The sequence below is a fragment of the Amblyomma mixtum genome, chromosome 3 (genome assembly GCF_055824585.1).
Source record: "Amblyomma mixtum isolate Tamu chromosome 3, ASM5582458v1, whole genome shotgun sequence".
NCBI classification, from domain to species: domain Eukaryota; kingdom Metazoa; phylum Arthropoda; class Arachnida; order Ixodida; family Ixodidae; genus Amblyomma; species Amblyomma mixtum.
Genome location: NC_143014.1, coordinates 108,983,017 through 108,997,115, shown reverse-complemented (window position 1 = coordinate 108,997,115; position 14,099 = coordinate 108,983,017). Strand labels below are relative to the sequence as shown.

The 14,099-nt window shown below is 50.8% G+C and overlaps 1 protein-coding gene across 20 annotated transcripts in view; it reads left to right on the top strand.

Annotated features, from left to right (window-relative positions):
- LOC149351327 (inactive dipeptidyl peptidase 10-like) overlaps nt 1-14,099 on the top strand; it is a 357,475-nt gene that overhangs the window by 270,577 nt on the left and 72,799 nt on the right. For 2 of the 20 annotated variants that reach the window (XM_089580671.1, XM_089580670.1), the window contains exon 1: nt 5-140. The exons of 16 other annotated variants lie outside the window; for them this stretch is intronic. In XM_089580671.1, coding sequence (XP_089436797.1) covers nt 75-140 — 66 coding nt within the window. In that variant the 5' untranslated portion in view covers nt 5-74. Of the gene's footprint in view, nt 1-4; nt 141-9,114; nt 9,263-14,099 lie in introns of those variants that run through there. 2 more of the 20 variants (XM_089580677.1, XM_089580678.1) reach the window with 1 other exon arrangement.

Genomic DNA, 14,099 nt, shown 5'->3' with positions numbered 1-14,099 from the left:
CGCTCTCGCTGCTCTGGCCGTCCGCCCGCGGAGCACCGGCGAGGGAGACGGCGCGGACATGTTGAAGGGTCAGCATGACTTCGTCCGCCGAGCCGAAAAAGAAGCCCACCGCCGCTCCGGTGCCGCAGGACCCGAATGCGGTAAATAGGCTGCTGCCTCGTCTCCTCTTGGCGCGCCTCCCCCCGCGGGGCCCGCCGCCGGCTGGGCTGCGCGTCGCGCTCCGCCGTGCATTCACGTGTCGTTGTTGATACCGAGAAGGGGGCCGGGTCTCGGATGACCGCTCGCGCTAGCCGGCGCGTGCGACGACGCTCCTCCTCGCTACTTTCGGGGCCGCGCGCGCTCTTTTTCAAAGCGCCTCTCTTGCCTACCCGGCCCCCGGCTCGCCAACTCTAGTCGCCCGATTCTCCCGCGGGTAGTCAATGTTTTCCTCATCGCTAACTATGATTTTTTTTTTTTAATTGTGCTAGTCTGCCTCTCGCATGCACGCTCAATGTGCTAGCTGCCAGCCACTCCGGTTCTGCTACAGATTAAACTTCCTCCTTGAGAGTGCGGTGCTTTCTGAGGGTGTTATTTCGTAGCTTCGTATTCGAGCTGAAGAGCATCGGACTCGGCAGTTGTTGCTAGCCTATCAGACCCAACATCGATTCGACGTCCATTTCCGCAAGTCAAATAATTTAACAGACTGCAGCACAAGAGAGCAAGCAGAGCTTTTAGTCTGCCTTTCGCTTTAATTGCCCTGCCGTGCTGTGTCTGCGCCAGTTTTGATGCCGCACAGAAACAATGTCGATCTTTTCGCGGCGCACCAGTTGCAACCACCTTGGGAACAGGGAGAGAACCGCCGCGCAATCGATGTGAGTGCTGGAAAGAAAACATTTTTCTGTCGATTCGCTTATGTATCGGCGGAAAAGAAGACGATAGAAAGGAAAGCGCAGTGATTGTTCCGTTGCGCCGTGACGAACGACGCTGTTTCCCAGTGGCAACAATGCAGGCTTCTCCGCAGTACTACATTATCTAACTGGAAAGCCTGATTTCGCGAACGCAGGAAAATGACGTAGAGAGGATTTTCGGTTTCTCTCCATCTACCATATTAGATTACCTCCGTGTGATAGTTGTTTTTGGATGTGCGCCCCATATTTTCGATACAGAGCCTTAATATTATGTTCGCTGTCACACCACGTTTTGTCGCGATGAATATTCTTCAATAGAGAAAAACGAAGTTCTCATGTCTCAGTAGTCCCCCGCCTCTCCGCCGCCCCGTGCCAAGCCCGAGGCGAAGAGGGGGGTGGGGGTAAGCCGCTTCAAGTGTAGTACGTGGGAGACACTTGAGAGTTTTATTGAGCTTAACTTTTCGCCACGAGTGCTTTGCGGCGACACCCCCTCACTCGTATGAGCATCGGGGATGTGAGGCCAGCCCCATTGCAGGCTCCGGGTACGTTCATCGACCACGAAGAGTGTCCGCGTATTTTTGACAAAGACTGCGCGCACTTGATAGGAAGAGAGCATCATCTCCATGAACTTTGATGCCTTGCTTTCTGCTATATGCCTTCTTACCAAAAAGCAGGACTGCTTCTAGTCGCGTGTCAATTATGGCCCGGTCAAAGCTGTCGCTGTGGTTTATTAATCTGGCATAGTCGGTGACTCGGTAAGCTGCCAGGAAAATCTGTTGTCATGCACAATAAGTGCTGTAAAAGCGATGCGTCAGAGTAAATCAAGCATCGACCACCAGTAAAAGAAGAAACAGCGAAATTCCTTTATTTTTTTTTCTTTGAGGGGAGGGGGGGGGGGGGGAGGACCAAGTTTTGTGACAAGACGCAGCAGCGAATTCGAGATGCATTAGTGGTTGTGTTACTCAACACTCCAGTCTGTCTGAGTGCACTGCAGTGTTTTGCCAGAGCAAAGAACCCAGTTCCACAGAATAACAAGCTTATTTCAGTTCCCGCTGAAATAAGGCTGTCGGCTCTGTGGTACTCTATTTGCATGCGTTGCAAGTAACGCCATCGATCGAGTGAACCGCCCCGCCGTTGCGTTACTGCGAAAAGCGGACTCTGATTTCCCAGCTCGGACCATATGACAGTCTGCGGCCTAGTATTGCGACCGAGTTGCTGTCATAACCGATGGCATAATGCGACTCTGATGTGGACATTCGGTGACGAACACGCTCTAGCTAAAGCGCAAAATGAAAGAAAGTTCGGACGAAAGAAAACTGTGCCTCTTAAAAAATGCCTGGTCTGTGAGGGGGCGCCCCGCTGAAAAATTCAGGCTACTCGGTCGGCCTAATGAATAACTGCGGCATTATCCGGCAGAAGTATATCGAGCGGCCGGCCACTTGCTTCGGACACTCGGACGCGGCTTTCTTGTAAATCGATGTTTAATTCAGTGGCTCAGCGGGTAAACGTTTTTTCGTACGGCGCCGTATCTGCTTCCCATTCCCCGTCCCTGCCTCCCCAGGCTTCACCTTGCGGTATTATTCGGCAAGAAAGACTGTATGTGTAATGCGCGCGACTTGTTTTCGGGGCCGCTTATAGACTGCGGCGCAGGCCGGCCCAGCGCCCAAACACGCTCCCGGGGGCCGCTTATCTGGCGCGGCTGCGACGCACGCGCCTCGGGTCGAAGGTGCATGATGAACCTCGCAGTGAAAGCGGATTTGAGCTTCCCCGCCGAGGTTCCCAGCGTGTATTTTTGTGCGCTTGTTTTCCGCCGCCCTTAGTGTGCGCGCGCTTTTGTCCCAGTGCCGCACTCACCCCCCTCCCTTACTGTTTTCTACTCTACACGCCTCCCCATCCCCCGCTCGCCTTTTCATTCGCGCGGCCCCGATGGCACTGGCACGGCGCCAGCACCTCTCAGCCGGGCAAAGGTGTGCGACGCGAATGGAAATGTGCGAATAAACAAATGACTCCCTCAGCGGCGCTATACCGCCGTCATCGGCCGCGCTTGCGCTCGCCTATATATACGCGCTTGCGCTGTTGTCTTTATTATCTGATTCGATGGCGGCCCGAGACTTTCCGCTGCCGGAGCACCGGAGCATTTCCTGGGCGCCTGGAGCGCGCTCCTCTCTTTTCTGGAAAAGCCCGTCCCGCGTGTGCCGGTGCGTGCGGGCGTGTTTTCCACTGCTCAGCGTTTTCCAGCTTGCCGCGGTGCTCAAGGGGTAGGCTTAGCGCGGATGGATGCGCGAGCCGATCTAAATTGGCAGCCTATAGAGACGAATTCGAAACGATGTGCGGCGCCGCCCTGCGCCGCGCTAAAGTGCACCTATTTATTCTTAGTTCCAAGTGTCGCTTATAGGCCGCGGCCCAACGACGGCCAGGACCTCTTGTGAATCGCCGCGCACTCACTGAACACTGATTCGTCCGCACGTTCTGCACGTCTTCAAAGAAAAAAAAGTAGGGACGATTTGTAGCAATCGCGCATTGACGTTTCGTTGACTTCGCGCCGCAAAGACTTTGACAGCACTGAATGTTTCTGCCGCTTTTGGCGCTCAGTATACTTGTAAAAAAAATTATGTTTGAAACAAAGAAATAGTAGTCAACGCTCGACAGGGTTCTCGCTCCGTCCGCGGCTGCGTTTGCTCTCCGCATTTCTTTGCCCTCACCGGTCTTTTCATTCGCCTCGCCCACACATACGCGGCCTGCTGCTCTCTGCTCTTCCGCAGAACAGACCGGCTCTCGCTCCGCAAATAAAAGGCGAGAAATAATTTCGAGGCTCGTTAGGCGACCCAGTCCGCCGCCCATAAATGCCACCCGAGGGGGGTATGGTAGCGGCGCATACACGGGACAAGGTCAGTCGATACGCTTATTCCGCGGCCAACATCTTGCGGCGGGAGATGGACTGCGCGTGATAGGTTTTTTCGTCCGTCCTTCCCTGCCACAACAATTGATTCATGATTTCACCGGCACGGTCGCCCCAGACACGACGACGGGGCTGGCCGCTCGATGGCTGCCGCCGACTCGTAATGATCCAAGCATGTTTCCGCGCGGCTATTTTAGCGCCGCGCGAGAGCGAAGTGGGCGCAGCTTGCGGGCGCCGTGCGCGAGTCTGAGGTGCGCCGCGCCTTAAGCAGATCACGTACGACGCGGTGCCGACGGCAGCGAGGAATGAACGGCGAAATGACAAAGGTAAGGGAAGTATCCGCCATTTTCCGCTGACGCATCAGTCCTGGTTCACCGCGAGTTCTCACCCGCACCCCGCTGAAGGATTGTTTCCCCGATGCACAGTCGTTCTCTCATGCACTCTTCGTTGAGGCTGCGAGCCGTGAATATTTGTCACTCCGAGCGGAGAAATTCGTGGAAGCTATTTCGAAGACGCTGCAGTCATTGCTGTGGCACAGATGGAGGCAGCGGCACGACTCTGTGGGGTCGAGGTGGCGCTTAGCAGCCACTTCGAGGTGGAATCTTCACAGACAGGCAAGGTCTTCCGGGATTTCCCGGCGACCGGTACTTTTAGTTCAGAACGCCTCCCGTTTGTTGTCTGTTCGTCCAGGTAAAATCCTCGCGAACATTGTCATTTTCCTTTAGATATTTTCACTTTTGTGATGCCGTATGGGAAACCACTGGATATTAACCTGCTGCTCTTTTCGCTGTCGTTGTCTCTTCCACGCGTATTTTTTTGGCTTCCCTCGGCGGCATAGTCTGGGCTTTACAAAGCGTCCAGAGCGCGACTTTAGGATTTGTTTGAAGAGGCCGCGTGTGGGCTTCGCTTCTACAAAAGGCGCGCCACGAGGAAAGCTCCGACGAGTTGTGTGCTCAGCTTCGGGGATAAGCGCGAGTGATGCCGCCGAGTGGACAGAAGGGCGCCTGTGCAAGCATGTTGCGCTGGAGCACGCACAACGATGCAAAGAAATGAAGACGCATATGGACCGCCCGTAGGGCAGTGTTTGCCTGCCTTCTCAGTGGTGTTACAGCCTCCGTCATTCGTTCACGTGACCGTTGCTTTCTTCGGTGGTTCCATTCAAATACTAAGCGACGCCCACTGTTCACGTCACTTAATACATTGTGCGAGACAGGCTGCGTATTTGGCATGAACATTTTTTTTATTTGTAGCTGTTGTCACGTCTTGTTTCATTTCTACACTCTATGCCTCGGCGAATCACCAATCGTCCGAATAAGTTGGCCCTCATATTTTATTCGCTTACATCAGTGGACAGAACTCTGGTGAGTTTTTGTCTCCATTGCGCCTGCACGTTTCCTGCCTTCGCATGCAATGTGAAAACAATTAACGAGCACGTCTTGCTTGATTGCAACAAAATATGCCTTCTTCAAGCGAAGAAACTGTTTTCCCATTCGTTTTCTGTGCGCCTAAACTTTGCACGAGCCCAGAGTCTTTCAGCGCAATGGCTTTTTCTCCATTCGACCGCCGGAAGATTTGTTTCCGAAGCGTGTTTATTTTTCCGCCCAGATTTTTAAGCTTGCTGCGGAGTCTGCGCGAGCAATTGCTGTTAGTGCATCGAAAAATTTACTGCGAGAAAGAAATAATGACGACACACTTAGTGGCCGGCACCTCTTGTCCCGAAAGCTCGCCAGAGTGCGAGCGCTGCTCTCAAACCCAAGCGCAAAATGCGCGCAGAAGCTAATGCAAAAAACGAACTCCCCAGAAGCCACTACATCATCCCGGCAGCGATGGTTTCCTCTGCGCAAACGTCCTTCGTTTCCTTGAGCAAACTCGCATAAACGAACGCGGTGAGCTTTTCGAACTCGAGAAATATATTCTTCTCCTTCGGCTGCCGGCGTAAACAAGCTCCAAGTTGTCGCTTCTCTCGCAGCCGAGTTCTCGGGCGAATCTTCTTCTCCGCCTCTGCAGCCCGCGTGCTCAGTGTGTACGCAGCGTCGTGCCTGGCAGCGCTGCAGTTCTTTGCGGACAGCAATCGCGGTTATGCTTGCAGATTAATAGGAAGGAAGCCTTCTTTTTCACGTTCTTTCAGCTTTTTCCTGTAAACTTCGTTCAACCTTTGTTTTTGCCCCTTTGCAACTATTTGATGATTCTAGACGCTGAGCAAAAACCGCGAGGAAGTTTTTTTGTCTATTTTAAAGAGGAGCTTACTGGAATGCGCATTTTGGCACTTTTGTTTTCAGCTTTGGATGTGGGTTAATTTATGTACACCGACACCTGCGTTTATTGCGGCGAATGCCGTCACAAAAGCTTCCCTCTCTGCTGTAGTACCCAAGGGCTCTGAGGCGCCGCGATTCGTTCTTCACCGAAACAACAGCGCTCTGATAACATCAGCGGCAATAACGATTCGCAGGTCTATGCTTGACGCAGGCGCAATTAGCAGAAGCGTACACAGTGGAAGCTTGGGCAAGTTGGTTGGACATCATTTTGAGATCGTTTGCCGCAGCATTTAAGCCGTGGCACACCCTCAATAAACCGTCAGTTGTAAGTTCAGCGCTGTGTCCATGCGCTCGGATTGTCCTGGTGTTTCGCGCTGCGTCAATAATAGCAGAAGCGATTGCTGCATGCATTTTAACACAAGGAACATGAATTTTCTCTCGCTTCGTGTAACACTTTATGGCGGCGCCTCACTTCTTCATATACCACTTGCGTCACGCGTGAAAGTTGGTTGGTTTAAAATGAAGTTTAGAGCACATTAAGCTGACTGCAATGCTTAACTCTGTGTGGAGTATGAAAGTCGGTTCCTTTTGAAACGTTTAACGGGGCAGCATAACGATTGTATTTTCACAAGGACGTCGGCCGTCTACAGCGTCAAAATGCTGATCGAAATTATATTCATCAATCTGTTGAGCTATCTGGGCTCATTTTCTGAACTTGTTTACGTATGACGGTCTCAGATCGCTGGGCGGCGCCGACTGGGTATGTCTTCCGAAGTCGTCTACAGCATTGACGGGCGTGGGCGGTAAATTTTACATTTTACAGCATTTCCGCCTGAAGGCTACAAACCGACACAATGCAGCGCCTCGCACTTCGCACCGCTCGCGAGATTTTAACACATTTCGACCTACTAATACTTTTCCCACAGTCGACATACGCACGGTGGCGGGAGAGACTCTCCTGGTATTCTTAGTGCCTTAAATAGGTCCCAAAACACGAGAGCGTTCATCAAGGGTGACTGTTACAGAAAGGTGAGAGTATTGGTGGTGAAGTATAAAAGCTTTGTTCCACAGACTACTTCCTCAGCTGTGCTTCTAAGCGCGCAATGTTGTGCACATTGGCTTCGCGATGGAATGTCGCAGCGTTTGTTATTGCGCTACTCTCCTCGTAAGACTAATTTGCTCATCTGAATACGGCTCTGGTTTTCTGGAGGCTAGTGATAAGTGTTTCGTTTCCACGATTTTAGTACACCTCCTCTCTAGAACAGCGAAAAATGGGGTGGTTGGCAAACTTGTCTTCCTCGCGGCAACTTGGGCGCTAATACCGTACGCTTGGCCCATGCGTTCTTCTCAGCAGCCGCGCAGTAATTGGCGACACGCGTGAGAGCAACGGAGCGAGGTGAACAAACACCGTCGCTGCACTCTGGACACGAGTAGGCCTAAATGGGAGTAAGCTATCCTCTAGGGCGCACCCTTTCATAAAAGGGAGTGCTCTAGAGGACACCTTGCCCCCTTTTTTTTACTCATTTTGTGTTTAGAGCGTAGCGCTGCTGCTTCTTCGGATCCCAGTTGTGTAGTACTTCATTTCCGTTCTTCAAGCAATCGAAGCATCTAGCACTTCGAACGGAGGTTCCCGCAAGCATGGCTCTCATTCTCAGCGCCAGTCTCGCTGCAGCAACGCGGCCGTCACTTGTGCTTGTTTACCTGTGGTTACTTTCATATTCCGCAATTTCTGCCGCGCCTATACTTTGCATTGCGTTGTGAAAAGCAGACAGTCAGCTTTTCTCTTTTTTTTCTGGCATTAATAAAGCAAAAGTGCATATCGCCATACGCTATCCGAGCTTCAGGCTGCAGCTTGACGATGCCAATTCTGAACACGATTCAGCAGCTCCTTCATATCAGATGGCTGCGACTCACAGCACGCAGTCGTCTCTCGTCCGTCGCATTATGTTGCTCTATGCCTCCACGCGAGATGTGCACAGTGCAGGATGTTTGCTCTGCCAGGAGGGTCCGCCGCGGTACAAAGGCGAAGGAAAACAAAACGAGTGAAAAAATGAAGTCCAGGTGAACGTAGCTGCCGTAACGAGCGAGGCCTACTCGCTTTTCTACGTTGTCGTCAACGCCCAGACTGTGCGATCGAAATTTCAAGCGCAATAAGAGGAGAGAAAAGCACGCCCATAGAGCACACACACTCGCGCTAGCGTGAGCGTCCGCGCATATCAGCGGCGGAGAAACGGCGCACGGCAGGTGTGGGCGCCCACTCGAGCAATATGAGCACACGTGCGCCGTGTCCACGCCTGTGTGGAGTTCGGTAGCAGTGGTGCGCCGGTGCTGCGACGCGCGCGGGGCGTGCACAGGAATGGGGAACTCAATCGTCGCGCGGATACCCCCCCGCCTGTGTGTCGCAGGTGGGGCGCCGCTCGGGCCTCTGCGTGACGCGATCTGTTTGCTTGCCGGAGCGCGCACGGATCGTTAATTAGGGCCGCGCAAACCCGAGCCGGCCGTGCCTGCTGCACCCGCGGGTCAATACTATCGAGTAGGCCTGTGTGCGCCGCCTCACCGGGTTTTCGTGGGGCGGCCGCGCCACTCGCCGCCTCTCATAACAAACGGCACGTGAGCGGAACAGTGCGCCTCAGTATTGTCGGCTAATGACTTTATGGATATGAGAGGGCCGCGCTGCGTGCGCCCATACACGCGGCCACCGCGCCGTCTACATTGCTGGGACCCCCGCTGCCGTACGCCGGCGTTGGTATAGCGGCCGCAAACAAAAAGACACAGCGCCGTAATAAAAACAGCCAGGATAACGAGAGCGAGAAGCAGCGCACTGGCACCGGGCGACCGTTTCTCTACCTGACGACGGACACGGGAGAGGCGAGTCAAGAAAAGACGGGATTTCCGAACTTCCGGAGAGAAAACGAAGGAGCGGGAAAAAATGGGAAAGAATCATCAACAGCTAGAAAGAGGATGGTGCAGCCAGAGAAAACAGCTCCCCCCCATGACGCAAGCAGTGGCTGGAGCGCGGGTTCATTTTGAGAAACACACTCAAGTGCAGCGTGATTTCCGGCGCGAGCCGGCTAACGATAAGCATCTCGGCTCCTGCAAGTGGGCACCGTCTCGCATGAACAAAAGACGCCACTGTGGAAAATAATCGAACCGCCCTCGCCGCAGCCACGACGCGTTTCCGCTGGGTGCAGCAGCAGCATATTCTCCTTTCTCTCGACTTGGTTTGTACGCTTTTCTTTCTTTCTGTCGTCCCTTCTTCCTTTTCGTTAAGCAAGAATTACCGCGCGCTTTACTGTTATTATTTATTTTTGCGGTTTCCTCTCATGCCCTCCTTCAGTTATTGTTGGCAGCCCGGACTGTTTATCATTCTGTCCGTCCCCGTTGTTGCGGTTGTTTTCAATGTTCTTCAAGGTCGCATCGCTGTTTTTACACGTGCCGAGCGAGTCTATACTTGTACATGGAGTGCGATCTAACACAAACTTATAGCTTTAAAGATTAAACTGTTTTTTTTTTTTTGCTTGGATGAAGGCGTAAAATTATTTTCCTTGTCCAGATATCAAGCACCTTTTTTGCTCTTTGCGTATACTGACAAGGTAGTAAGTTAAGATGAGATTGGGAACTTTTCTATCGCACCATAAGGACAAAGCTTATTATATGTATTTGCAATGGCAGAAAACCATTGCAAAAGCTCAGAGTACACATGCAGTGGTGCATTTCTACAACTCCTTTCTTTCCAGACTATCTCTGTCTATCTCTTCTCTCTTTCTCTATCTCTGCTCTCATTTTTAGTTTCTGGCTCTCAAAGGACCTTCAGAGATACAAATAGGGCTCTTCGCTTTAGCCAAGCTCACTGCAAATGTAAAACTTGGGTGAAATATACCGCGCGTTCGAGCGAACACTTTCAAAAATTTTCAAAAATAGGCTTTTTAGGGTAAAGTTATGACCTTTGCGGCATGGCATTGCCAGGCCTTGCGGACGCCAGAAAACCGGTGAACCATCTAAATTAGTGAGCTGGTTAACTAATTTCTAATCATTAACTTTTTAACTATTGGAGTTAGGCGCCTGGTTGCAATCAGAGATCTGTAGCCGGTCGTTAGTAATAACCTTATCTGTTTTTATAATTTCAAAAACGCGATTACCCTTGGCGTAGTGGCTCGACAAACTTTGGCTTTTTCGACTAGTTACGTGCACTGGATGGGGTTGCTTTTCCTGCATGCTTTCAATAGCGCATGTATTTTCGCACGATGCAGTCAAACTTTGTCAAGCCACAACAGCGAGGGTAATTGCGTTTTCGAAATTATAAAAACTGATATGGCTATTACTAACGACCGGCTACAAATCTCTAATTGCAACCAATTGACTATCTCTGTTAGTTAAAAAGTTAGAAATTAGTTTACCAACTTACTATACCTAAGACGATTCACCGGTTTTCTGGTGTCCGCCAACACTGGTAATACTGTGCCGCAAAAGCCATATTTTTACCCCACAAAGCCTATTTCTGAAAATTTTTGAAAGTGTTCGCTGAAACACCCGGTATGTTTTACGAAATTGCGTGGTGCTGCTCTTCTCCGCGAAGAACACGCAAGCTGAGGTAAGAATTGGGGGCGCGCTACCTTCAAAACACCGGAGAGCAGCTACATAAATAAACGCACGCAACTTAAAAATTTTGTGCCATGGTCGGCAGGAGCTCGCTCTAATACGGCAATAAAGTGAACGGGAACAATTTTCATGCGCGCAGCTTATTAAGTCGGACGCCAAAAGTACTCGTACAGTTCCTCAGAGGTGACCTCCAAGCAGAAATAGCGTGTTTTTTTTTAGGCGCAGTCAACAAAATGCTCCCCTTCTTTCTTTCTTTTTTATTCTCCGTAACCTTCGTTCATTATTTTCGCCCTCCTGTTTGGATCTGTCATTATCTATAGCGTGCAATGTATAAATAAAGGTAACTATTGCACGAATCTCATGAATAGTTTCCGGCCTGTGTGCACGAAGATCAGCGTTCGTGTCTATCCAATTTACAGCACCGTAAGAACGACCAGTTTTTAGTCGTTAAAGGCGAGACTTCGTTTCCTAATCTTTTTTCTCTTTTAGCGTTCTATATAGATGCTCTGGCGCAGGCTATGCGTTGAGATAAAAGAACACTCGCGCTTGCGCCTTTACGTGTGTACACCTACTGTAAGAGAAGTCACGAAAACAAAAGCAGCCCGCGCAGAACAACCCTGTCACGAGCCATTTTCATCCCGGAGAAAGCCGGATTGGCGCCTGGAGACGGAACAGCCGCTCCGGCGAGCCACCGAGGCACCAAGCACTTGCTTGTTCGCGCTTTTTGCAGTGTGTTGGAAGCGCGGCAAACAAATTCGATTGACGTAAGCAAGGTGAGCGCTTGGGCTATTTGCTTCGAGTCTGGGACATAAGCGGCGCCTATCGTACTCCCGTCTCCCCGCTAGCTATTTCTTGCTTGTAGCCTTTATATTCTAAGTAGATTTGATCAGCGATAAACTCGCGGCAGCTCGAAAAAGAAAACTGCGCCACAGTTGCACAGTGGGCAAGACATACAAAGGATACGCACAGTGCGGCGCTGTTGTCGTTTATGGCAGAAAAAGGGCGTACATCACCGTGTTTGCATGTTGGCTCCCATGCTCTTACACAATTCATTCTAAATCGCATTGAATATGGGACAGCAAATATCCCATCAGTTATTCAGTCAGCCAGTCCATTATTGAGAGCTAAAAGAGGTTCTACAGTTTTCCGTAACCTGGCAGGAAAATAAGCACCACGTATCAGAAAATAGGCCTGAAAATGCCCGCATGCAGGCTATTCGTTGTTGTGTGCCGAGGTGAAATTAAAGCCCACCAACTCATTGTGTGCACACACTTACAAATTATGGCAGAGGTATATGCGGCTTAACGTCCAGTGGATAATTCCGGATTAATTTCGACCGCCTTGGGTTTTTTAACTTGCACTGAAATCGTACAGTACACGGGCGCCTTGCTTTTCGCCTCCATCGAAACACGGCCGCCGCTCCCGCGATCGAATCTGCCTCCTCAGCATCTCTGCCTAGCGTCGAACAATCTGAGTCGAGCGCCCTGACCTCTAAGACACCGCGGTGGGGCCTTACAAATGATGCTATTAGTACAGTGACGCAAAAATAAAGCTTTCCCATGAGGTCTAACTTTTTTTTCTGCAATTTTAGACGCTTCCTTTGAAAGTTCAAAATTAGTTCTCACAGTGCTTTAGCTCCTGGCTGAGCAAAATAATGCAACTTATAGGCAGCGGCTTCGTTTAACAAGCAGCTAGTTTCCAGCGCTGACTGCACGCGCCCTGCAGCCGCTGTCCTGCAAAAAGAAATACAGGTTAGGCACACTGAAACCGAAACTGTGCCCAGCCAAAGTTTCCCAGCTAAGGGACTGACCCAACCTGTTCTGAAGATAATTCTGTTCCTGCACAGTACTCGGTACAATGCTTTTGCACGGCCCATTCGAGCTACTGCGTTGTGCACGTTCCGACAGCTAAAGGTCATGGCTCCATCACACTGAGCGTGCTGTCAACCTGCAGTTAACGTGTCTTGCCAGTCGGGTGCGTTCGCAACGTAACGTGTTCTATATGTTTAAAAAAAATTAGCTGCGGTTCAGCTACTCTTGAACTATGGTTAGAGAGCGAAATCTATGACGTATCGGACAACTATACGCGGCTTGGTGTCTGTAATGTTGAGTGCCTTCCGGGCACTGGATAGGCAGCGCGCCCAACGTGACACCGTGGCAGGTGGCAGTTAATGGTTGACGGCGAGAGTTTGCTCATCCAGTGAACGCTGCAGCTTACCGTAGCACTGCCGCGTGTATGCAACAACGTTGTCAGCGCTAACGCATGCAGTGCACATCTCTCTCTCTCATCACCCCACGTACCTATAAGCGCGATTCAGGCGTACACTGACCCAGGAACCAGTTATGCGCCCTTCCTTTCCTTCAAATCATCGGAGTTTAAAACGTCGTCAACGCCAACGCCAATGAACACAATGAACGCCGAAGGCCTATGGCTTTCGTGCCCCGTTTCTGCCACAAAGTTGTCAATACGCCAACGCATGCAGCGCACATCTGTCACTACCGCCACGTAGCTTAAAGCGCGACTAAGGTGTCCAGTGTTTCAGGGAGATGCACCTTTGCTTTCGAAGCTCCCGCTCTACATCGGTTTTGTAGCTTAAACCGTGACTTCAGTGCCCACTGACCCAGGGTGTCAGTTATGCGCCTTTCCTTTCCTTTGCTTATCTGTTGGCAACGCGGCATGGGCTATGGTTATGAAGGTCATTTGAAGGTCAAACTTGCGACCACGGCGAAACTGGATTTACCTAGCGTAATGCAGCTTTCGCTTCAAGAAAAAAAGAAAAAACTTGCGCTAACAATGAGCCCCGAGCACGTAGCATGCTGCAGGCCGCTTACACAGAACTTATATCGGGCTACAAAACAGCCCACTTATAATATAACTTGCGCAGCTCCCTGAGAATTGGTCTTAAACTCATTAACACAATGATATTTTAACATAGGCTTGGCCGATGCGTAACAACTGCGCGCCTCGCCATAATGTCAGGCATGATGTGCCGCCGTTGTTGTGCAGCGAGTATAAGTCAGGTTAGATCGACGCGCCAAGGTTGTTCCCTTCGCATTGCAAAAAAAAATATAGAAATAAAAACTACAGCAATCTATGGTGGCATCAGTGTTTGATCGTAATTCAGCCGGTCATGAAAACTGTTTTTCACAACATTTCGTCTTGATAACTGTTCACTTGCCCCGATACCATCCTAATGCAATCTTGTTCCGGCACCTCGGACTCCATTACTGGCCAGACAAGTTTGGTTTGGTGTAACTACGCTGCACTACCGCCGGCGCCAGTGTAATATAGCTACTGCAGCTGCAGGTAACGCTCACTGGATAAATTTTTCTACAGGAAAATATTTCTCTTACGTGGACTTGTTAGTACTGACTGCTGGGATGCAGTGGTGCCAGTTGTACTCCGCTCCTTTTATATTTCCGATTTCGGAGCCACATGGACGTGCGTAAGCTTTGTGCG